This window comes from Natator depressus, chromosome 4 (genome assembly GCF_965152275.1).
Source record: "Natator depressus isolate rNatDep1 chromosome 4, rNatDep2.hap1, whole genome shotgun sequence".
In the NCBI taxonomy this organism is placed as follows: Eukaryota; Metazoa; Chordata; order Testudines; family Cheloniidae; genus Natator; species Natator depressus.
In genome coordinates this window covers 63,162,632-63,189,224 of record NC_134237.1, presented here as the reverse complement: position 1 = coordinate 63,189,224, position 26,593 = coordinate 63,162,632, and the positions used below count along the sequence as shown (strand labels likewise).

At 41.4% G+C, this 26,593-nt stretch overlaps 1 protein-coding gene across 9 annotated transcripts in view; it reads right to left on the bottom strand.

Annotated features, from left to right (window-relative positions):
• The window catches only part of RAPGEF2 (Rap guanine nucleotide exchange factor 2), a 286,669-nt gene extending 260,424 nt beyond the window's left edge, over positions 1 to 26,245 (bottom strand). For 5 of the 9 annotated variants that reach the window (XM_074951073.1, XM_074951068.1, XM_074951072.1 and 2 more), the window contains exon 1: positions 26,094 to 26,244. In XM_074951073.1, the coding sequence (XP_074807174.1) occupies positions 26,094 to 26,162 (69 nt within the window). In that variant the 5' untranslated portion in view covers positions 26,163 to 26,244. Of the gene's footprint in view, positions 1 to 26,093 lie in introns of all 9 variants that reach the window. The other 4 variants (XM_074951065.1, XM_074951067.1, XM_074951066.1 and 1 more) reach the window with 2 other exon arrangements.
• Positions 26,246 to 26,593: the final 348 nt, after the last annotated feature.

Here is a 26,593-nt window from a genome sequence, read left to right as displayed (position 1 = left end):
CGACAGCCAGCTGGAGCCCTTCCTACACTAGTGCTCCCACTCTTGCTATCACTGGACTCAAGATTCATTTGTAAATGTTGATGGCTTGTCGTGACCCAGTAAATAGTCTGGGAGTAGAGGCCCAGGGATGATTTCGGTCAGATCCTGCCCAGCACTCACTTCACAGTGGCAGCTCCTGCGCTGTGTGGCTGGCTAGACTTGGCTCAGCTCTCTGCTCCGGGTGTCGCAACCTCTGTGGTTCCAGTGGTGCTCAAGTTTGTCCCCGCTCCCATGACTGGACCAAATTTGTGAGAGTGGAGTGGTACCTGGCTCATGGGGTTGTAATGTCACTCACTCAAATCTGGCCTACTCGAACTCCTGTCGTCATGATGGCTGGGTTAAACCTGAGTGGCGTTCGGACCCCAGAGGTTGCAGTGCCTGGAACAGGGAGGCAAGCCCAGCCAGCTCCATGGGACTGAAGCCACAGGAGCTGCCATGCAACCCTATGAAACATTCTGAAGACCCTATTGTGGGTCCCGATCCACGGATTGAAAAACCCTGCCCTAGACAGAAAAGCCAGGACACATTGAGATATCCCAGGGATGGAGCTGCCTTAGAGGAGGAGTTAGTTATTAACTCCCTTCCTATGACCATCACAGAAAAGAAAGGTTTCAGAGTAACAGCCGTGTTAGTCTGTATTCGCAAAAAGAAAAGGAGTACTTGTGGCACCTTAGAGACTAAATTGGTTAGTCTCTAAGGTGCCACAAGTACTCCTTTTCTTTTTACAGAAAAGAAAGTTTTCAGGAGGGAAACAAAGTGAATGGTGTAAAGTGGTAAAGCGTTGTTTCGAGTTTAGACAAATAGCTTCTTTGCCCCGCTATTGCACCCAAACAAATAGCAGCAGAGTGAAACTAACAAGAGCCTGACGGCTTTTAATTGTTACAATTGATAACTTTCTGGGCAGCAGTAAAACTGAAGAATCATGTCCTCCACACAATGCATGAGGTTACGAAGTCATTCAAAAAGTCGAGCACCTAAAACTATATTGCTGCAGAATGGGTGGAATCATGCATCAGCCTGTTCTCTCTACTCCAGAACCTCCTGGCTGCTGTGAAGAAACCAGTAAATCCTTCTTTCTTGCAACAGGTAGACAGAGCTGTCCTCTGTAGCATGAGGCACGGGTCACTTGCTGGAGGATTCTCTGCTCCTTGAAGTCTTTAAACCACGATTTGAGGACTTCAATAGCTCAGACATAGGTGAGAGGTTTTTCGCAGGAGTGGGTCGGTGAGATTCTGTGGCCTGCGTTGTGCAGGTCAGACTCGATGATCATAATGGTCCCTTCCTACCTTAATATGTATGAATCTATTAATCTATGTATAAAACACCTACTAACCACAGGCTGATAGGAAAAATAGTCCCTGGATGCTTCTTTGGGGCTTTACACCCTGCTGGGTACCCCCAGAACCTTCCCTCTTCCCACCAGCCAGGTGATGGGAAGACTATAGACTTCTCACTTGGGTTATTGTCCTTATCTCTCATTGGAACCCTCTTTATTCCCTCATCTTCTGTATTTACTGGTGGCTAACAGGTTTAATCCTCTAGTTACCACGTCTGGTACAGTTTTTTCTTCTTTTGGTGGGGGAATTGTTTGTTTTGTTTTTTAAAGAGTCCGACCTTATAGTTAAAGAAAGTGATATCATGAATTTTCTTAGCCAGCTAAAGTAAAAATAAGATTAAGTAACCTGAAAAAGCAAGTTAAACAATTCCCATAAAACACATTCATTTCATTCTTTTGCTTTGAGAACATAACATTTCATGAATGAATGGGGTCTGCATCTATTTGAAATGCTACTGTATGTAAATGGCTATTCATTAACAATAGGCTGTCCATTAACAAAACATTTTTACAACTCATTACTGCAGCATCTTAAGTCTTGCAAATGTAAAATAGAGGCTATTGACATTTTTTCCCCAAACCCTATAAAATTCAAGCCAACTTCAATGCAGATACCTTATGTCAATACTGCCATCACAACTGAATGCCTGCTCATTCAAATTCCTCAATACTGATGATTCATCAGTGAACATTCTTTTGTTGGTATTTTTATGGTCCATTACTGGATGCAGTAATATCTGAAATAAGACAACTACATTTTCATACCAAAATAAACAGTTATATACGCTTAGCTAAGGTTTGCTTTTACATTACATTATTTACATTCACTAAAGCTAACAGAAAATGCTACAATTTTCAATGTGAGTGATTACAATCAAATGCTTTCTCTAAAATAAAGTGGTTCTTTAAAACTGAACAGTATAATCTATCAGTATAATAACAGTATAATTTTCCCATTTCATTCATAGCATTATCTTCTCTTTTCCTCCTCCCCCGACTCCCTCCCCCCGCAACATAACTTCTGTTCATTCCTTAGAACACAGTCTCAATGAAGAAGTTTCCTAACACGGTCTGCTCTAAAACTACTCACCCACAAACATAAATATTGATTTGCCAGATAAGGCTTGGAAAGTTTACCAAAAATCTACTAGCATTACCTAGAAAACCTAACGTATTAGCCATATGTCATTACCAAATAGGAAAGCCCTAAAAAGGGGTTCACAGAGGAAGCACCCAGAAGGATAGCCCTGTCTCTCCCATTTTCTGGATGTCAGGAGAAAGTCGGTGTTGTGTTTCCCACTAGCAAGGTTGTTCCCAGACCTTGCTGGCCCACCTAAAGAGCAACCTTTTCCACAGCCATTAAGTCTTCAAAAAATTGCTTGCAATTTTAGTGGTAGTATCACCATTTAAATTTCACAATACATTTAATTACATAAAAAAATACATTAAGGTTGCACAGGCAAGCTCTCAAAAGTTAGGAAATGCCAGACTTAAGGTTGCCTGTGCAACCCTATTTTGCTCCCTTGTGCAGATGCATGATAGTTTTCAATTACATGGTCATGTACTATTTTTTTCCACAGGAAGCCTTCTTCATTCAGTGAATCAGCAGTTACTCAATATTTCTTTTTTTCCTCCACATTCAATGTGTGGGCCCAGGTCATAGTTAATTTATCATCCTAACACTCCTGGGAGATTAGGTGGTATTATCTCCATTTTACAGCCATGAAATAGAAGCACAGAGATTAAGGCCAAAACTGTCAGTAGCGTCCTCTAATTTTGGATGTTCAATTTAGAGACATATAGGGTCTGATTTTCCAGACTATTTATTTTTATAGCATTTATATGTTCAAAGTACTGCTTTAATTAACTTTAATTGCAACTGAGAGTGCTTACCACCTCTGCAAATCTGGCACCATGTGTCCAGAAAACATGGAATACACTATTGTGGCCAATTGTGAAAATTTTGATTTGCCAGCATCACATAGGAACTCTGTGGCAGAGGCAAGGATAGAATCCAGTTCTTCAGTGACATTCAACTGTCTTTACCATGAGAAAAATCGTTTCTCCTCCTGTAATTGCATTTCATTCACTACACACCTTCCAATTTCTGTAACAAATGAAGCAGAGGTCATACAGACAACAGCCTCCCTCACTACACAACTCTTGTTCATCCCCAAAGCTCAGTCCATCCTATGCAAAGAATAAGGCAGGAGTCCCATGAAATAAAATAGTATGATCATATAATTAAAAGACTGTATCATAATGCATATGCACGGGGGGAGGGAGGGGATTAAGGTAGTAGAGTGCAGAATTTATCTTACCAGTGGTGGTGAACAATGCAGAAAGAAAATAGCTTGACTTTCAGACCTCAGGTGGAGTTTACAGAACTAGCAGTTAGGAAAAGACTTTTTTTTTTTTTTTAAGACAATTCAGGTCTTTTCTGCACAGGATGACTGAGATTGTCTATGCTACAAAATTAAATCATTACTGTGTGTTGTTGTGAGCTACGGGTTGGCTGTACAAGTAATGTGGACAGGTAAACTGAAAGCTTAAATAAGAACAACCCATGTTTAGTCAAAACACTGCTTCAGTTTAAAATGCCGTAGTTATTGAAGCAGTATTGACCACTGTTGAATGGTGCCTAAAATTGCACTTGAAACATGTTCAGCACTAGCTCATCTGTACCTATAAGCAATGGATAGATTTTCTAACACAAACAAGCACAGTCATAACTGGAGAACTAGGGGAAGTGTGGCATCAAGAGAGGAGGAGGAAAATTTTAGTCCAACTGTTTAACATCTTTTACATTTGTTTTTGTTAACATCTATTTAAATTTCAATGACTTCCAAAAACATCTTTATTAAAGATGCTATCCTATTCAAAGTGAGAGGGCTCAAGCACCTTCTCCCTTAGACCTCAAACTTTGCACCCTGAAATCAAGACTTCCACTACTCCCCTGACAAAGATAAAAACAGCACCCTCCAAGAGCATACTTTACTCTTACAGAAGGACTGATGTGCTGATGGGCCACTAGAAAGTAGAATCAAACTATGGCAATGGTTCCCGCACTTTTTACTATGGAAACCCACTGTCTTTTCCAGCAACATAGCCAGGGTCCAAATTCATGGAGGGCACAAATCATAGGTCAGAATCCTCCTCCTCCTCCACCACCGCCTTCTTTACCCCACCCAGGGAGCACCAACCACCCACAAAGCATTCGCCGCCCTGGGACTGCAACCCCTAGTCCCAGCCCTGTGAGGGAAGCCTCCGTTTATACTAAGCAGAGGTTCCAGTCTCCCACACAATAAATCAGAATACTCTGAAACCAAAGGGCTACTCAGTGCATTCCGTGCCAACTAGAGAAGGCAAAATACACAAACAAGAGATCAGCCTTTACACTGAAAGCTACAGAAACAGAAAAAAAGAAAAAAAAACTTTACTTAAGGTTTCCTCAACAGTAATCTAACCTTGACAGCGGAAAATATTAAACAGGGGAGGGGAAGGGCAAGGTGCCAAAGAAAATGTTAAAAAACAAGGAGTCTACTCTCCTCCTGCAGTTGATACAGGAAAAAAAATGAACAGGATCAGCCAGCCAGCCTCCTATCATAAGGAGAATGATGTCAAAAGAGATTACCTCTTTCCTGTTCCTTCTCCTGCTAGAAAGTTTATACCCACTGTCAGGGTTGCAGAGAGAAACCTTAGAAAATGTAGTCTTCAGGAAACAACAATGAACAAAACAGCCACCATTTCTAACTCTAATGAATATTATACTACCACTTGGACTAAAGTTAAAAAAAAAAATGGACTATGCTTGCAAACTTAATAGCTAAGAAAATTTTCAATTATATGTTCCAACGGAGATCGATGAGCATCTCTTACACAACTCTGCAAATTTAAATATGCATTAGAAAATAAACTAAACTAGCAATTAATTTTCCTGAAAACAGCTAAATACACAGATTGCACTCATTTGGATTTTATCATACTTAGACAACTTTCCACAGTAGAAAATACAAAGGTCAGTTCTAAACAATATATATGGCAACAAATTATTTCAAATTTAAAATAAAGACATTTATTTCGAATTTTGCTGATAGTTCAAAACCTACAGCAGGATGAAACAATTTATCAATAATGAATTGCAATAGGAGAAAAAGTAAGATATCCAATCTCATTTGTGTACTCCAGAGCGTTAAATGAAGTACTCACCAACTTTTTAAAAATTACAGGTCAATGATACAATTTTAAAGTAGTTAGCTTTCATTCACGTTACCTTTGGGCCCAAGTACATCAGAAAGACCAGGTTCTCTTTAAGGGTTTTTTGTGGAATGTAATCTTTAAAAGTTTAAATTAGATTAGAAAATAGAAAGAGGCTTGTGGTATTTATATGGGAATGACCATTATATTCCATGTTATGAGCTCTTCAAAGCATGGACCTTCCTTAAGTGTTTGGAAAGCTCCAAGCACACCGTGGGTGGTATCACAAAAATAACAACTTCAGCTATACAACATAATGAGACTGCACAATCTTAGATGACAATGGTGGGATTGGTTTGTTTGTTTTTTGGGGGGTGCATATCAATAATTTAATAAAAAAAGAACACTCAATTCTCCCTGCTCACTGGGGTTTTCATTGGGCCAAAGGCATCCATATCACTCACACAACATGGTTACCTTCAGATAGACATGCTAGATCTCCAAAATGCCAGGGGCTCAACCAATTGTCTTTTGAGGACCTGAAAGGGATTTTTCCCTGCAGGTAGTATTCGCAATGAGCTCTATGGGTATTTTCACCTTTTTAATTTTGGCATCCAGGTCTGGTTTCAAGTCTAGAACTAAATTGTTGCACTCATTCTCCTATTTCTTATATGGAGGGAGATGGGAGAAAGGCAGGGTTGTGGCATCCAGACTAAAATACATTGAAGCCACTGTCGCCAGCTGAAAATCTGGACTGGAATAGCCCTGGAAGGTAGGGGTAGGTTGTTTTGGGGGACATGTGGAGGTTCAAGAGAGCACACTCTTCAATCAGTTAAATTACAGTTTAAGTTAAAATAAAATTGTGGCCTCTGCATTTAACCAGACAGCTGTCTTATTGTCTCCATGTCAACATCAAAGTTAGGATTGCAAAACTAGAGGGAAAAACCAGCCATGTCTTTTGTACACCATTTTCACTTCCCAGGTCAGCTATCGTGCAGTTGAAGGTTTGGGCTTCCACACGAGAAGATTTCTAGATGGACAGGCCCCTGTGACAAACATAAGTACCATTTCTGGAGGAGGCAATTTCCTGATCCCAGTTGTCAGGTATGTCCTACATCCAAGACATTTATAACTAGAAGGAGTTAGGGAAGGAAAACAACTGCTCACAAACAAAGGGATGAAATGTGAGGACCAGAAATCAATCTACTATAAATCTTGGAGGCTGTTTAAGGCAAAATTGCAATGTTATCTTTATTCTGTTTGAGTTATATTGCAGAGATGCACAAGGGGAAAAAAAGTATGAGTTTTGCAGCCAAAACACAGTTGCACAATATGGTCACTATTTTCTCAATATGGGCTGAACTGTTCAGGAGCCAGTTGGTTTAGACATATGTTTCAGTACTGGTGACTAACAATATCTCGATCCCTCTGGGTCCCATCGCGTGCATAGGAAACTTACAGCAGCCTCCTATAAGTCACGCATACACATTTTACCATATTAATTCAATTTGATGTACTGTAACTATTTGACTTAAACAATTAAATAAACACTGCATTAATCTATATTTCTACCTATTTGTACACTTTACGAAGGCTGAATAGTTCCGTCTGTGCATTTCCCAATACCCTAAAACTCTCCTTGATGCATCAGGCTTAATTATGCACAATTCAGGCAAGTCAACTCTGGACTGCATTATAACAACTGAAGAACTTTGAGTAGCCAATACTTGGCTGACAAATACTGAGGTACCAGACCTAAAAATAAACTAATGTTCTAATGTAAACATCATGAAGCTGCTGTTAGCAAGATATTTTTAAGATAAGAATCTATCCCAAAACACAGAATATTTTATTAAATTATATAACCACTTAAATGAAACCATACATCACTTTGCAGTTTTAACAGAAATGGTACTTAACATAAAAACAGTTCTTTACCTTAGGGACATCATTAGAGTAGACCTATTTTAAACAAACTAATCTCTGTTCAGGATTTATTAACAGTAACTATTACTCTTTATAGTGTGAGCATATATGCCTGCGTACTCACAGTGCCTAACCTGCACTGCCAAATCTCTTAAGAGCAGACACTCCTCGTAGATTTTTCAACTCACTTACTAACAAAGGTACACCACATCATATTTTGCAGAAAGCAAAATATATATCTGTAATTGTTCAATTATTACAGCACACTGGGACTTTGAGACTCAAAGAAACTCTCATTATGTTTTGTTTCTACCAGACTTTAGTCTTAATTTTAATACAGAAAAATACATCTATAATCACATCTCTTCATATGACATAATATTGAAGAACATTTGTTAAAATACAACAGTATACCAATATAAATCTATACACAAGTCACATTATAGTAGTTTCTCATGCAAAATTGTTAAATTCCCTTAACAGAATAATGATGCTAGTTTATCTACCATACTATTTTAATGCCATAAAAGAGAACTTAAAATACACAAAAACAGTTCACGGCATATTGTGGACTGTTTTTATTGTTGTTTAAAGAAAAAATTGTAAATACTTTATGAAGAATGTACTATGAAAGAATTTGTGAAAAAATAGAAGATTTATTTTCAGCACAGACATAAAACATTTTCATGTATATGTATTATGTACAAAAGTAAAACAGTCAGCCAACAAGACTTTCCTACTTTTCTTTCTAGACCCTCTTCCAAATCACCAATTTATCAGTTTTCATCTATTGCACTCAAAAACAAAAAAGGTATAAATTAAACAGGATAAAACAATATTAAAGCCAGAAAATCATAATGGGGAGATTATTTAAAAGAACTCGACCATCTAATCTGATCTCCTGTGTGTCACAGGCCATCAACACCACCTACCACCCACACACGAAACCAAATAACTGAAATTAGACCAAAGTATTACATCACAAAAGGAGACTAGACATACGTGTCATAAGCAGATAACAGGAGGGACCAAGGAGCACCAATGCCTGAGACCCTTGCAATGGCAGGGAAATAAGTAAGATATACCCAGAAATCCAGGCAAGTGACCCTCACCCACACACCGCAGAGGAAAACAAAAAAAATAAGGTCACTGCCAATCTAACCCCAATCCCACATATGGTCATCGGTTAGACTCTGAGCATGTGAGCAAGAACTAGTCAGCCAAGTACCTGAGAGAGAATACTTGATGCCATGTCAGACCACTGGCCCACCCCATCCAGTGCCCCATATCCAGCTGTGATCGTATCTGATGTTTCAGAAGAATGAGACACAAAAAAAAAAGATTTTTTTTTTGTTAATCTCTTTCTAACCCTGCAGGTGGCTGGCTGAAGCCTTAAGCATGAGCTATCCCTTAGGAATTTCACACATACTGATGTTGTCTATAAAATAAAATATTTCGATCTTCAGGACAGTCAGCCCAGCATATTTCACACACACTGAATTTGCCAACATCTGTACTGTGTTTATTAAAAACAGAGCTCCCGTAAGTAACAGGTTATCCAGAAGCATGTATACAATAGCTCTAAATACAATGTCAAATGTCTCTCATGCTGAGATCTTCGTATAACAGGTTTACTCTCTTCCTAATTTAAAGTAAGTTTAGGCTAGTTTGTTCATTCGTACTGTTTAATGACTGTTCATTTCCTCCTTAGCAGGAAGTATGTTCAGTAAACTGCTTAGCATCTCAAACAGTAAAGAGGGATTTAGTCAGAGTACATCAGACAACCTGACCAATATCCCTAGCAAGTCTCTATAGAAAATTAATGTTTCTGGCTTCTGCATAATTTCCTCATGTAATAACTTCAACTTGTTTGCTTGTGTTCTTATTGGCATAACCAATAAGCTGTTTTTTAAAAATTTAATTTCTTTGTGAAGGTGCTGGATCGACAGCCCTGGAGACTAGAGGTTTGTGTTTTCCCATAGTTGGGCAGCAATAGTGCCAGTTTCTTCACAGTATTCCAACCGCGACTTGGGGGGGACCATACATCTCCATACCCATTCAGTCTTTGCTGTCTCCGAAGAGATGGCAAACAACGATGACAGTTTGTGGTTTGTGTAATACATATACCTGCCAATTAGGAATTAAACAAAGGTCAATTTATTTCACATAGGCAGGGTCCTGTGTATTACACACCTGTGGAATTTGCCACTGAAATCATTCCTTGCTCCAAAACAGTGTTCCAGAGTCTCAATTTTTTTTTTAAATGTTTCTACCCCAGTGGTTGTGCAGACAACCCTGAAAAGAGGAACAGAACGTAAACTGATGCAGTGGTGTTTTCAGAGTGTGCAAGCAACCTGAAACAGCCGTGAGAAATTTGAGCTGTCTCTTTTGTTTAGGTTAACTCTGAAACCTAAAGATGATAACCTGCAACATACTGAAAGTGTGGCTGGTGTAAAATAAACTGAATATCAAAACAGGTGCTACTGAACTAATTGTATTATTCATGTCAATAATTCAATCCTATATATTAAGTTTACCTGAAGATATCACAGAATTGAGATTTTTGCTACACACTCATACAATGTACATTGCTGCAAGATCTACATCCCTTACTTGCTATGAAGTACATCGTGCCTTGTGTACAGGCAACATGAAATGCAAAGACTGTCATATATTTTTCTGTACCTGCTTAAAGACTAATATCTGCCTTTCAGATCAATTAACATTCAGTCCTGATTATTCTGATGTGTTTCTTTCATCCAGTATTTCTTCACTATATTCTGAACTGAAACCCCTTTCACAAAGGTAGCCAAAACCTACCCAGCAGTTCAAGCTGGTGTTTGTTACTCTTACATTGTCGAGGTATTGTTAATCCTCATTTTAGTAAGGTTATTGTTTGGAAGAGGGAATTCTGGCCTTGAGAGAGTATTCTCTAAGCAAGATTTTAGCAGCAGTGTCTTGTAATAGTCTTCAAAGTTAGACACAACATGGTATATGATGTATTTTCTAGACTTAAAGGATACTGATCTGATTTCCCTTAATCAACATGTGTGGTTATTTGCATGTTAATTCTGTTTGCATGCCAGTAAAAATCAAATTACACTCCAAGTCGGTCTCCCTCAAGATGCTCTCCAGAATGCCTCCAACTTACTATGACTACTTTTCTATTTTTAAAAATACCTGTAAACACTAAAATGAACAAGGAACTTGGCTATGAGATATACACAACTCTAGTATGCCATATCCTACACCTTACATATTTTAATCAGTGTCAATACAGGTCTATCATAGATCTTCTAACACAGTATAGATTATACTATATTAAAATCATATAGAATTCCCACAAGTACTTATTAGATGCCCATCATTAGTGCACATGGGTGCCTTCTAACTGAAAAATATATTGCAAACCAAGTTTCCTTGCTTTCCACCCATGATGACAGTTGGTTCAAACACTGATGGACTAGATGATTCTTGAGAAAAACATAAGTTTATCCTGCTGAAAATACAAAAATGAACTTGCTTTGAGTGCACTCCTCTCTAATGATTTGTCCAATGAAAAAGTGAAATTAAAGAGAGACTGTTCATCATTACTACTGCTATTCAGAAGGCTTGGGGCAGCAGTGAAATTGCAATGCATCAAGTCACTTTCACTCTGCTTAGTGTATGTTTGGGAACAGCACCTTCAGACTATATTGACCACTGTTTATATTTTCTGTGAAGAGATGGTAAAAAATTTATATTTTTAACCTCACTCTAAAAAAAAAAACACAATTGCATTACCACCTAGTCATCTGATCCTTCACTTCTTTTGTGAGAAAGTTTCCTGTAAAGTCAACTGGAATTTTGCCTGGGCAGGAACAGCTGAATCAGGCTAAGACATTATGCAAACGAGGCATCCATCACCCATCCATAGTAAAGGGCATAACCAGAATTCCATTATAATGACAAGAATACACACACCCAACTTCTTAGATGCGACTATTGACCTGAATTTGTATAGTAGATTTTTATCATATTTCTAAAGGTGTAGGTTCAGAATTTTATTTACATGACAGAGACGAAGAGTCCCCAATTTTCATATTGAAAAAAGTTCCCAATAATTTGTCATTTACTGTACATCTGAACATTGATTTACTGTAAACTTTTTGAAGATTCATGAACATGAATGCATTTTCATTTTTACACATGTAAGTTTCCCAAAATTCTGAAATGAGAAAGTTATAGAATTATATTTTTCAGTTATGCCGTTATACAACTGGCATTTTTGACAAGAGCATATGACATGACAACACACACAGATTCTGCAGAATACAAGCTTTTATTTTTTAAAGCAAATTTCCATCACTTATGGTTGAGAAGGTAGCATTAAATCAGTTCACATTCAGGATGTCTGAAACAGTATGAAATATAGGTAGACAAAACGGGTAGGGGACAAGAACTTTTGACCTCTAGCCCTGCAAATGACAATGGTCCTCCACTTCCCATTTCAGTGTTATTAAAATGCAACATTATAAATACTTTTTAAAAACCTAGAACATTAAAACAAAAATTAAATTATAGTAAAAAATTCATGGTCATGATACAAACTAAACAATACATATGGTTTGCATACTCAACTTCCTTTTCCAAAGACCATTTCTACTCCCCTGCCATGAATTAACATCTAGTTCTAGATAATTAAAAATCATTAACAGAACTTTTCCTCGGCTAGTAAGGTACCAAAATGGGGATGTCTTCTATAGGAAAGAGTTCCCAAGTGCAACCAAGAGAAAGTAAAAAATACTTTCATGTTTGCAATAATTTTCTCTCAGGAGCAAGATACTATATATGATTACAGAAAATGATTTATCTTATTAAAAGTCATTTTAAGTTCTTACAATGACTGTTCAGTGTATGTATGATGGTTTTAAGAGCTATCAACTGAACAGAGAGTTGCACTTTTACCCTAGAAAAGCGAGTTATGAAAACCTAAATTATAGTGACAAAGCCATTGGTAAAATGAGCAGAGATCACTTACCAATAATTCACCTGAGCAAACAGCTTTTAAGAGTTCTGGAAGTTGAGAACAGTAGTTGTTACAACCAATTCATCCACTGGATTTTATAACAGGCTTAGAAGACTACCTTTTCTGAAAAAGGATTTAAAGCTATTCTCAGCCAATGAATAAATGTACTTGCTAGGTAGCGTTTGCTAAAGAAGCCTACATACACTTTTTTTTAAAAAATCATAAGAAATATCAAGAGCTGATGTTTGTCATTGGAGAAAAAAATCACAGAAGTGTGCTACAGTAAGCATTATGCCATTTACATGTATCAGGCTTCAATTTTATTCCCACAGTGAGCAAAAAAAAGTTAAACAGATTATGATTTTTCCCCATTGCTAGTTCTATCAGCAGACAGGAATGAAAACTGGTAATTTCTTCTGCCCATAACTGATTTTTCCACTACTACTACAAATTTATCATTCCTGCATGAGTCTTCATATTGAGATTCCAACTGGTATCCCAGTAATACAATGGTAATACTACAACCTTTTTGTGCTGCAGTTCTCTCTTCTCCTGTCCCATTACCACTCCGGTCTTGTTTTCTCTCCCTTTTCACTCAGGTTTCCCTTTTATTGGTTGTTCACTTACTCCCCTTGCTCACCAGAAGGTTTGATGCTGTTTGGAGGGAAGCAGGTATTCATTGCCACTTCTGTGGGTAGGGACACATGCTCCCAAATCTGAGATGCAAGTTGAGACAGCAAACATAAAAAGCTTGGGCTGATGAGCTGCTTCCTGAGCTTGTACCCTAGTAAATACAAACTGCTCGCTCCTGAGGCCACCTAAGTGCAAGAGCAGGAAGGGAAGCTGGGTTTCAAAAGTTCCTTACTGCGAACTGTAGATATGTCAGTCTGCAAACAGCTCCTGTCATGTTGCTGATGCCCCTAGCTTTAACAAGAAGAAGAAAAGTAAAGTTCACTGCTGCTGCTGAGGGCCCTATGGGCAGCATTGAAACTGTCAAGAATCGTGTTCATTTCATATTGCTGCAGCTTGGGGGAAACTTGAGAAAGGAACTGGACCACTACTCATAGTGGAGGACCACGCCAAAAGACAAATTGGCAGAATAACAATCCCAACCTCCTCACAGCAGCCAGGAAGCTCTGAAGGACAGATGAGGCAAAAGAAGAGCTCTTTCTCCCTTCTAGAAGCTAGGAAGGCATAGAGTTTCAAGTTTATAAGACACCTAATAGCCATGCTGATAGTGGCTAATGCTGGAGATAAAACCCCCAAGCAGTGTCCAGGGACTGCACTCACCAACTAGGAACAACATGCCAGTAAGGAATTAGACTTTTCAGCAGACTGCTGCCTCAAGATCCCACTAGTGAGGTATTTTATATTTGTTCTAGTTCATCCCCCCCAAAAAGGCTGCTTCTTTCCCATTCCAATTCCACCCTCCAACTCTGAACAAATCCCTCCAACTCCGCTCTCCTCCCTTCATACACACTCCTAACCCATCCAAGCATTTTCCTATCAGATTTTCCATGTGCACCTCATGCCTCTCCAGTCTCCAGCCCTTTCATAGCTATGACTTTTGCCACTCTGGACCATCTCTTCCATACTTTCTCTTTTCTTATGCTCTGTTGACTCAATTGCTGATTCCTCCTGCTCCACAATCTCCATCACCCTGGACCTCTTCAAAAAATCTATCCTACCCCCCACTCTTCTCTTCTTCCCGTCCAACTCCCTTTCACATGCCAGTGAAACCCTCTGGAAAAAGTACTACAACCATGCTCCGCTACAAGTTCATTCTCTCTTTCACTTCCATCAACTTCCTGGTCAACCAACACTAACTTCCCCTCTTCACTAAGTCACACCCACAATCCCAACCCCCGATAGGCCACTTTTAGCTCCCTCCTCCTCTATGCAAGACCCTGTTGATATTTTGAGTAGTCTTGTCAATCCATCATCCGAGTTGAGGCCCGAACATATGGGATGCTGCACAAATGCTCTATCTTTTTGTGCTCTTCCCCCAGGCCCCTAATACCAGCCTCAGTCACCTAGTTCATGGTTCCTATAAAAAGCTTCCCATGTTCTTCCATGCTGACTATTATGCATTGAACACTCTCCTTGAACTAGTCTAATGAAGTATTTGATGTAGAGGAGTGATTTTAAGACAAACTTCCTCCTATGATTCTTACAGGAAATGACCAAGTGAAATAAAGGGCCAGTGAGAGTCATTATAGGCAGAGTAGACATTTATAATTAAAGTTGTTCTATCATTTTCCATGAAAACTTGGTTTTCACTTACCTCTAGTTTTGACAAACTAACCATTCAGAAAAAAAAAAAAAAAGTTTTGCAAGCTTGGTCTCTGTCTCAGGTTGATTTGGGGGGGATGCTTTGAGCAAGAGTGCTTTAGCCATTTCCAAGAGCAATGGTAGTGAAAAATAGGTAGTTTTGACAATTTTTTTTTAAAACAACACTTTTGGTCTCCTAAGAGGTTTCCTGGGGTGTTCAGTGATTTAGCAGCCAACTTTTAACTTGCTCTGAACATTTGCAACTGGTGATTTTCACGGATCACAAGCAGCACTAACCACTTCTCCTATCCCAGGAACACCCTCTTGCCAAACTTCAAATATCTGTCACACACCCTTGAGATGCTCAGACTTTTCAAAGAAACTTGGGGGGGAACATTACATTGACAAGAGCTACCTATTTTTCCCCAACACAATTTTCTGAGCAGTTAACATGTAAGCCCCTGTTTTCTGTTGCTTTTGATGGAAAGTGGAAGACAATCTTAACTACAGGCATTGCTACCAGCTCTGACTATAAGAAACGTCTTGGAATCATCAAGTTATGCACATAGCTAACCTATGTAACCTTATCACTGTTCTCCTTATCCTCCCCTTCCTTGTATTTATTACACCCACTTATTAGGTGTAAGTAATTTAATTCTAAGCACTTCAGGACAAGGACTGCATCTTCCCATGAATTTGAATACCAGTTAGCTCAACAGGGCCAGTTCCTGTTCCTCTGGGCTCCAATAAAATACAATAAAAATTGCCACCTTTGGCTAGGAGGTTTAGTCCTTCAGCAAGCAAGCGCATGACAAGTTTTTCAAGCCTTGCCAACCAAGCCCAAATATCAAAGAGCTACCAATTGCACAAATTTTATAGTTACAACCGCCACTATTACTAAAAGTTGACAAAAGCCATTTATTGATCCATATTAACTTTTTACTAGTTTCAGACTGGCATGAAGTATAAGCCCAGAAATCTTCATAAACAAGCTTTTTTTGCTTTACTTTTATTGTATCCAGTTCAGAGATTTTGAAGTATATATCATGTAAGTGAAACCACTACATTTCTCATTCTGCCACTGGACAAGATTGAAGTTTGCAAGTGCAACAGGCCAGACTGAATAACAATGGGATCATTGTTTCATTGCTAAAGGACTAAACATACTCATGTTATAAATATTTATGTAAATTATAGTTTACCTTTATTTTTTTTCCTTTTTACAAATTACTCTGCATTTTTATTCTGAAAGAGAAGTGCTACACTTAATGTCTTAGATTAGGGGTTCCCAAATTGCAAACGTTACATTACTGCTCATTGTGCTGGCTCTCTTCATTTCCAACTGCCCAAGTGCATTAAAAGATGGTTAAAAATACATTATATATTTTAATGTAAACATTCTCCTGAGAAAAAACGAACAGGAGTACTTGTGGCACCTTAGAGACTAACAAATGTATTTATACGTGGACAGTCTATTTATTCAAGTGACACCATCATAGGACCTAATCACATTAGCCACGCCATCAGGGGCTTGTTCACCTGCACATCTACCAATGTGATATATGCCATCATGTGCCAGCAATGCCCCTCTGCCAGGTACATTGGCCAAACCAGACAGTCTCTACACAAAAGAATAAATGGACACAAATCTGATATCAGGAATCATAACATTCAAAAACCGGTTGGAGAACACTTCAACCTCTCTGGCCACTCAGTAAAAGATTTAAGGGTGGCAATTTTACAACAGAAAAGCTTCAAAAACAGACTCCAACGAGAAACTGCTGAGCTTGAATTAATATGCAAACTAGATACCATTAACTTGGGTTTGAAGAGAGACTGTCTAAATGGGCCATCTTGATTATCACTACAAAAGTTTTTTTCTCCTGCTGATAATAGTTCATCTTAACTAATTAGCCTGCAACTTCCAACTTTTATATTTATATATATATTGTGTATATATATATATATATACACACACACAAACACATATATATCTTCTTGCTATATGTTTCATTCTGTGCATCAGATGAAGTGGGCTGTAGCCCACGAAAGCTTATGCTCTAATAAATTTGTTAGTCTCTAAGGTGCCACAAGTACTCCTGTTCCTTTTGCAGATACAGACTAACATGGCTGCTACTCTGAAACCTGTCATACTCCTGAGGTATTTGCAACCCAAACCTTACAGCATGTTGCTAGTGCAGAAGAACCTGAAAGCAAAATTAACTAAACAATAGTTGTACTTGCATATTGTTGTTGTCCAAGCTAAGACAAATGCAAAAAGTAGACAGCAAAATAAAAAATGCTTTTTTAAAAATTAGTTTTAATCTTCAAAGGCATTTGTAAGATGGATAGGAGATCTGCATTTTAAAAATATATCTGACCTTGGTCCTTTTAACCAAGCATCACATACAGTACCATTTGAAAGCACTTGTTTTCTATGACCATGTCGCACCACAAACAGCTTTACACTCATTTGGAATGATTCAGCAACATAATGCTAGATCAAGAAGTGAATGTTCATGTCTGTCCTCTATTAATGAGTTCTCACACAATTAAACTCTTTCATCGGTTACCAGATAAAAGAATGCTGTATTCCATAAACAATGCTACTGGAGAACAAGCTGAAAATTTAATTGGAACAAATATAGGTACCTCCTATAGTTAAACCATTGTTTTTCTCAAATACTTGGCAACAGAATTATCTCCCAGACAGAGGCATCCTGTCTTGAGGTACTCTGACATTAACAGATGTCATTGGTATTGAGCTATGGGTAACTAGATAGCCCACCCCTTCCAACATAAAACATATTGCTAATGCCACGCCTCTGCTATTAATTATTCTAGTACTGAATTGTTGAATGTACCAGACTGCCGAATTCCAGAAGAGTGCTTTAGCAACTTGTCAATGGGTCTAGGAACTATTTGTATCAAGCTCTTCCCACAGCTCTAATCTTACTGTCGGTGATTTAAGTAAAATGATGCAAAAGTTAACAATTTACATACATCTGACCACTCTACTCATCAGTTCATGTATCATATAGAAATGCTACTGTAAAAAGCAAGTAGTTTAGGTTTTAAGTTCTTTTTAAAGAGGACTTTTATTCTTCACAGTTAGCTGCAAATAGCATAATATTTCACTCAACTATTTTTACTTAACTATTAAACGATTAAGAAATTGTTTTCAAAAGGCTTGAAGCCACAAATATAAAAAGGGTTTTGAAAAAAAAATCACTTCGTTAATATAAAGCTTGGGGGCAAAGATCTGTTTGTAATTAATTAACATTTAGAGGTTTAACTAACTTGTTTGGTGACCAAACTTTCTATTTAAGCCTTCAAAGAAAACAACATGAATAGCTTAATAAAGCAATTACATAAGAGAAGAGTTCTGTTATGCAACAGACACAATGAATAATGCACATGTAAAACAACTGGTCATATGCATTTGGGGTTTTATTACTTTCTGAAGGCTTGGCTACACTTGCGAGTTAGATCGCATTAGCTCACTACCCGTCCACACTGGCAAACCACATAGAGCGCTCTGACTCCGCGGCTAGAACACAGCTGGTACTCCACCTCGGCGAATAGAATAACGTTTTGTGCACCCCCACTGGAGTGCCGCAGCGCCAATGTGGACGCCCTGGTCTGTTAGTGCGCTCTGATCGGCCTCCAGAAGCGTCCCCCTAATGCCTGTTCTAGTCACTCTAGTCATCACTTTGAACTCTACTGCCCTGCCCTCAAGTGACGAACCATCAGACCCGTCCTTTAAATTCTCTGGGAATTCTGAAAATCCCCTTCCTATTTGCTCAGCCAGGCGTGGAGTGCTCTCAGCGAATCTTTCCAGGTGACCATGCCTCCAAGCGCCAGGCGATCCCCAGTATGGAGCAATGGCAAGGTGCTGGACCTCATCAGTGTTGGGGGGAGGAAGCTGTCCAGTCCCAGCTGCGCTCCAGCCATAGGAATTACGATACCTTCGGGCAGATATCAAGGGACATAATGGAAAGGGGCCATGACCGGGACGCACTGCAGTGTAGGGTTAAAGTGAATGAGCTGCAGAATGCCTACCGCAAAGCCCGCGAGGCAAACAGCTGCTCCAGTGCTGCCTCTGCGACCTGCCTTTTCTACAAAGAGCTGGATGCGATACTTGGGGGTGACCCCACCTCCACTCCAGGTACCACCATGGACACTTCAGAGCCCAGTTCAACAAGGCAGGAGGAGGAGGACCAGCAAAGCAGGAGCGAGGGTGCTGAGGCGGAGGAAGACACCCCAGAATCCCTAGATTCATGCAGCCAGGAGCTGTTCTCAAGCCAGGAGGAAGGTAGCCAGTCGCAGCAGCTGGTGCTTGGGGAAGGACAAAACACCAGAGGAGGTTCCCAGTAAGCAGCTTTTTATTTTGGGAAGGAAGTTATTCGGTGCACGTTCTTGGGGGGAGGAGAGTTAGGGCTGCATACATGCCTAGATGTGGAATAAGGCGTTGATGTGCTCCCTCACATCACGGTAACTGGCCTCAGTGATCTCTTCAAAGGTCTCATCCAGAACTTGGGCAATGCGCTTGCGCAGGTTTCTCAGGAGAGCCACTGTCGTCCTTGTCCCAGTAAGGCTAACTTGTCCATGTCACTGTGCCATGAGGGGCGGGGGGATCATTGCTGCATACTGGCAAGCTGCATATGGGCCAGGGCGGAAGCCGCATTGCAGTAGAAGACCCTCCTTTGCTTCCCAGGTCACCCTCAGTAGTGAGATACCTTCCAGGATGAACTCCTGTGGAAAATGTGGGGCCCCCTGCTGCTGTTGGCTCTCCCCAAGGCACAAAAACCCAGAGGACAGTACAGCCGTGAAACAATCAGTCACACTTGACCCTGTGCTTATTCACCATTTTGGAGCCCCCGTGGGTTATGTGCACTCGCTTGGGGATGGGCAAATTATGCTATTGTGTAGACTGTGCTTGCCCTTAAGTACAGGAGAATCATTGCTCTCTCTGGTGTGAACAATGCTGCCTCTGTTAAGTGTTGCATTTTGCCTTTACAGATGCAACCTTGAGATCTCAGACATCCTTGTTATCACCGGCTGAAAGACTCCAAAGAATCAGAAAGAGGCCACATAAAAGCAAGGAAGACATTGCATGAAGTAATGCAGCATTCAAGTAATGAAAATCAAAAAGCGCAGCAGTGGCAGGAGAGGGAAAGGAGGATCTGCCAGCAGAATGAGGAGCGCCGGCACAAAAGCGTGGTGCTCCGGCAGCAAAGCACGGATCGGCTGATAAGCATAATGGACCGCCAAGCAGACTCTATCCAGGTGCTCGTAGCCATGCAGGCGAAGCACTACCGTCCCCGCCCGCCGCAGCCCTTGTCCCAAAATTCTTTCCCTTGTGCCCTCATGTCACCTCCAACCCATTTTCCCCAACATCCAGGTTCTTGCCACCACTAGCTGCCTCCAACACCTGTAGCTTCACCACCCAGCCCTGAAAACTACGACCCTTACCCACTGCACTCAACCCCCATCACCATGGAATATAGCTATCCTGAAGTGCAGCACTCATTGCACAGCACTCCAGACAAGAAGGCTGAGTATGATAACAGGACATACGCAAATCTGTGATTGTACCGTTCCCCACCCCACCCCCTTGCCCTTTCTGTTTCCCAAGCAGTTGTGTTTCTTCGCAATAAATGGATTTTCTTTGCAATAAATGGGTTTTTGGGTTTGAAAACACTCTATTATTGCATAAAGTAAAAGATACCTTAGCCCAGGAAAGAAACAGGCACTGCAAGTCAGCGTAGCAGTCGCAGATTCCTACTAACATTGGAACCACTGCACTTCACTCCCGTGCAGGGCACCAGACATTACTGGTGGCTTTCAGCCTCAAATTGGTCCCTCAAGGCATCCCTAATCCTTGCAGCCCCATGCTGGGTCCCTCTAATAGCCCTGCTCTCTGGCTGTTCAAATTCAGCCTCCAGGTGTTGAACCGCCGAGTTCCATGGCTAAGTGAATCATTCACCCTTCCCTTCACAAATGTTATGGAGGGTACAGCATACGGATATAACCGCTGGGATGCTGTCACCAGCCAGGTCCAGCTTCCCATACAGAGAGCGCCAGCGGCCCTTTAAACAGCCAAAAGCACACTCCACAGTCATTCCGCACTGGCCCAGCCTGCTGTTGAACTGCTCCTTGCTGCCGTCAAGGCTCCCTGTGTAGGGTTTCATGAGCCCCGGCATTAAAGGGTAAGCGGGGTCTCCAAGGATCACAATGGCCATTTCGACTTCCCCTACGGTGATCTTCTGGTCTGGGAAAAAAGTCCTGGCTTGCAGCTTCCTGAACAGGCCAGTGGTCCGAAAGATGCGTGCGTCATGCACCTTTCTAAGCCAGCCTGCATTAATGTCAAAGAAATGCCCACAGTGATCCACAAGTGCCTGGAGAACCATAGAGAAATACCCCTTCCAATTAACGTACTCTGAGGTTAGGTGGGCTGGTGCCAGAATTGGAATGTATGCACCATCTATCGCCCCTCCACAGGTAGGGAAACCCATTTGTGAAAAGCCATCCACAATGTCATGCATGTTACCCAGAGTCACTGTTCTTCTGAGCAGGATGTGATTAATGGTCCTGCAAACTTGCATCAACACGATTCCAACGGTCAACTTTCCCACTCCAAACCGGTTAGCGACCAATCAGTAGCTGTCTGGAGTTACCAGCTTCCAGATTGCAATAGCCACCCACTTCTCCACCATCAGGGCAGCTCTCAATCTCGTTTCCTTGCGCCGCAGGCTGGGAGCAAGCTCCTCACACAGTCCCATGAAAGTGGCTTTTCTCATCCGCAAGTTCTGCAGCCACTGCTCGTCATCCCAGACTTGCATGATGATGTGATCCCACCATTCAGTGCTTGTTTCCCAAGCCCAAAGGCGGTGTTCCACAGTGGTGAGCATGTCCATGAATGCCACAAGCAAACTCATGTCATATGCGTTACTCAAGTCAATATCATCGTCGGAGCCCTCACTGTCACTTTGTATCATAAGGAATAACTCAACTACCAAACGTGACGTGCTGGCAAGACTCGTCAGCATACTCCTCAGCAGTTCGGGCTCCATTCCCGCAGACCGAAAGGGAAGACAGAGTGCACAGTATAAAAAACATTGAAAGATGGCGCCAAATGTGGACAGAAGCACAGTGATTGCTGGGATGCAAACCGATGCATCACGGGGCATTGGGACAGGACACAGAATGCCCCTCCCTTCCTCCCCCTTCCCACAAGCCACAGCGCCACAATGGAAAGAGGTGCTGCCCATAATGCACTGCTCCCAATGCTGCTGCAAGTGTGGCCACGCCAGTGCGCTTGCAGCTGTCAGGGTGGATAGACTGCAGCGCTTTCCCTACTGCGCTCTCCAAAGGCAGGTTTAACTCAAAGTGCTCTACATCTGCAATTGTAGCCATGCCCTAAAATTCTTTGTGAACTAGGATACAGCACTCCATTGACTAGAATAGTTTAGATAGGCTTTGAATACCCACTGTGTAAACAAGGACACTCCCGCACAACATAAGTCAAAGATTTTTCTGCAATAACCTCTGAAGCAATGCTCTGAGAGGACCTTTTAAAATCTGTCCAAATTAGAAAAGGACTTCTGCACTGGGAAAAGGTTCTAAGATTTCACTGACCCCCCCCCTTCATAATTTAATCATATTTAATAGTTCTCAAAGCTGTGTGTTCAAACAAGGTCAGTCTTCTGTTCTCATTTCAACTCACAATGAAGTCATAACAGTAAATTTACATCACCATAATTGAGGGCAAAACACTAATGTCAAATGCAGAATTACAGATGTCACAGAATAAGGAGGAGAAGCTGGTCACATATAGAGAAAGTGCTTGTTAAAACACAAGTATATTCAATAAGCAGTGACGGGAACAAAGAAATATGACCAATAGATGCTTCCTTGACTATGCACATTCTCTTCCATGCACATTTCTGTCAATATAAAAGAGTATACATTCTCCTCCCAACCCTTTTTCATTAGAGTCAGAATCATGCCACTTAAGGATATCTGAAGATTCCTCAAAACAAAATGAAATGACTACCTTTCTGGAAAAATCTGGGTTATTATTTAGGAAAGACAAAAAGCGGAAGACCAAGGCCTTTATGGCTTGGTAAAAACAGTGCTTTTTAAAGTTTTGCTTTTTAACTGCAAAGTACAGAATTCAAGAAAGAAGCTTATTCACCGCCACTTAGTCTGCCCTAAGATTAAACTGAAGTAAATCCTTCTCAGAAAGGAAAAAAAAAAATTTAAATTAAAAAAAAAAAAACCCACCTCAATCCACTCAATTCAGAAAAACACAGATGAAAATGAAGGTGTATATTTTCAAAATACAAGTCTTTGACTCACAACTACTGTTAAAGATAATGAGTTTAAATATCTAAATCTCAAAAAAAAAAATACATTAAACATTCTAAAAAGTATAAAGGAATTTTCCTCTTTTGAGCCTTCTCCCCAGAAGCAATAAACAGCACATTTGATCACCAGCCTCAAAGACTTCCAGCACTGCCAACACAGCATGTTTCCCATAGATCTGATCTTATTTGTTGACTCTTTTGGCCAGTCAGAGCCTAATGGATTTAGGGTTTCTTTCTGTGTAGACTGCTACAGTAGGCTTTTGGTGTACTGATACTTGAAGTTTTGCAGTGCTAATACAATCCTGGTGTTCTGGATTTAGCTTTCTACACGGTGTTCTTCACACTGGCTCTACCCCCTGCATTCATGCTAGTGTCTTCACTGCGTCATTTCTTTCTCCCTCCCCCCCCTTTTCTTTTTTTAAACAGATTGGCAGGGACACAGGAAAGTTTAACAGTTCACTTTATTTGGCACAGATATACAACTGTCACAGTGGAAGTTTTGTCTCTCACAGGCTGGTTTGAAGGCCCACTACCTGACTGATTTCTGAGCAACTGCCAATATCCCTGCGGCTGACCAACTGACAGTCTTTTTATAATCTTCTCCCAAGATCTCCGACATCCCTGTCTGACTCCCATTACTGGAATTTAAGCTTCTTACAGAACAAGGGATCTTGCTACGTTAACAAATAGTATCCTTCTGAAATAGCACTCTGTCTCCAAATCTAACTTTTCAGTAACTGTGCTACTCTGATACCTAGAGGCTTTCATACTGGTGCCAACATTTAAGACAAGTACTGTAACAGACATTTGGAAAGGTCAAGCAAGGACACAGGAACACAACTTTAGTTTCATCATAATAAAAGGACTTTGCTCTAGAATGAAATAGAGAAAATTATGTTTTTTCATAAAATCAGGACCATCTTTTCTAACTGTGATATACATACATATGCACAAAATCTGGCAAAATCATAAGTAACCATGGTAATTAAAAATAAAGCCCCCCACTAAGATGAGGACACACTGAGTTCTTAGAGAAACAGGACAAATCTTTAGAAAACAGGACAGATGGCACTGCAACTAATGAGCAAAGTAACTCCTTGAATCATTAGCTACCGAACTACAGCTTGACATAGGGATCAGAATAAAGCTTATTTGTGTTTAGATGGTTGGCAGCAAAAGCATCCAATCACCACTCCAAAGCAAAAAGAACTCACTCACCTTAACTTGACTCAAAAAAAACAACTAACAGTCAAAACATTTTTACATATTTTCTTCCCCTTCTGTCTCTAATGTTTATAAAGCTCTGTGTGCTTTCAATCCTGCAGGAGCAAATGACCGCATCAATTTTTATTTATCCCACACATATACACACACACACACACAACCGCAACCCCAAGTAAAGCCTGATTCAAGTATTTAAAAAATCTCTCTCCCGTACTACTGTGCAAGAATTTCACCCTATTTTTGGGAGGCAGAGATTTGCCAAAAATACCACACTCACCTCTCTTATAAATGTATGGGCCAGTAATGCTGTAATGAGCTATAGATGTACAAAGTTAATTCAATTCCAGCATTCAACTATTGTACTTATGTTGTATTGGGAACAGATATATAACCTCAGTTAATCAATGGCCAACAATATAAAAGGCCACTCAGTTGTGCAATATGAAAAAAAATGTATTCAAAACATTTTCTTCTCTTTCCATGAGCTAGCAATCCTATACATCTATATTTTGGCTGAGTAAAGTTTGTATAACAGTAAATATGTTGTATCATGCACTCCTATGCACACTATAAAGAAAAAAGAAAAGGAGTACTTGTGGCACCTTAGAGACTAACCAGTTTATTTGAGCATGAGCTTTCGTGAGCTACAGCTCACTTCATCGGATCCGATGAAGTGAGCTGTAGCTCATGAAAGCTCATGCTCAAATAAACTGGTTAGTCTCTAAGGTGCCACAAGTACTCCTTTTCTTTTTTCTTTTTACGAATACAGACTAACACGGCTGTTACTCTGAAACCTATGCACACTATGGTATTCAAAGTTTCTGTTAACACTATAGTGTTTTCTTTTAAAAAGAACACTTTTCAAAAGGAAAAGAGGAAAACACAGCAGCAGTTACTAAATCTGAGTGTTTCCCACAGAGTCAGCTTTCAGGATTTATGAAACTCACAGCCAAAGAGGTGCCCTCCCCCTTCTCCTCTGCTGCTGTCTGACCACACAGATGGGTTCTCTGCCCAATTTTAGGCAAAGATAGAGGTGGTGGGAATGGAAAGACAGATTAAGGGGATGTGAGCCCCCAACAAGTAACAACACTACTGGCGGGGGGGGGGGGGGAAGAGAAGGAGAAAAATCCTAAAACTAGTGCTGGTTGTGAATGAATAGGACTGTTCCTCCATCCCGTGAGTGGGAAAGGGGATTAGAGATGTCTGAAAACAGATTAGCTAATGTGCGTATGTACAGATAGAGAAAGGAGTACTAGAAACAGATGAGATGTGTGTGCGGTGCGTGAGAGACAAAGTAGTAGCTATGGGAAATGTTGGCGAACGGAGGATTCGTTATCTGGGGGCTCTGGTCGGGGTGAGCGGAGGGTGAGTAAGGAAAACCGCATACCTGGAAGCACGTATAGGGAAATAGGTACCTGTTGCCCCTGTGTGCAGTACCTAGGGGGCACAGATCAGGTCGTACCTGCCTGTACCTCGGGGCTCCTATCGGGGGGGGGGGGAATGGGGGTAGGTACCGGAGATTAGGCTCCTCTTGAAAGGGGAGAGGATAAACAAAGGATGTAGGGGCTCTTCTCCGCGGCTGCGGTGAGTAGATACCTGGGGGCTCCCCTCTGGGGCAGTACGCGGGAGAGCGAGAGCAGGGGCGGACGGGGGGTACCGGGGGCTCCTCTCCGGGCCGCTGGGAGGGAGCAGCAAGGGGGTGGGAGCAGCAAGGGGGTACCTGGGGGCTCCTCTCCGCCGGGTTCTTCATCACCGCCTGGCGGAAGCTGTTATCCACGTACGACGCCATCTCGCCCCTTCTCTGCCCCAGACTGCAGCGCCCCGGCCCCGCCGCCTCCTGTCTGGGCTCCGGCCGCGGCTCCCGCTGGGTGAGGAGCGGGCTCGGAAGCTGCGCCGAGCCCCGGCCCCGTAAGGCGCGCGGCAGTGGGAAGCCGGGCTCGGTCCCGGCGGGGTCCCGGCTCCTGTCGCTGCGCGGCGGGCGCGGCCTCTCGCTGCTCCGGCCCGGCTCGCGGCCGCTGGGGGTGAAACGCCGGGACTCAGCAGCGCCGCCGCCCGGCCAAGCCCGGCCGGCAGCGGGGAGAGCGGCCCGGGGGCTCCCACTGTCCTGGCGCCTGGCGGCGGCTCCCAGCTCCTGCTCTACTGGGCTCCGCCGTCCCGCTCCGCGGCTGCTGCATCCCCGCCGGCGCCTCCCATCCGGGCTGCCGGGGGCTGCGGGGCTGC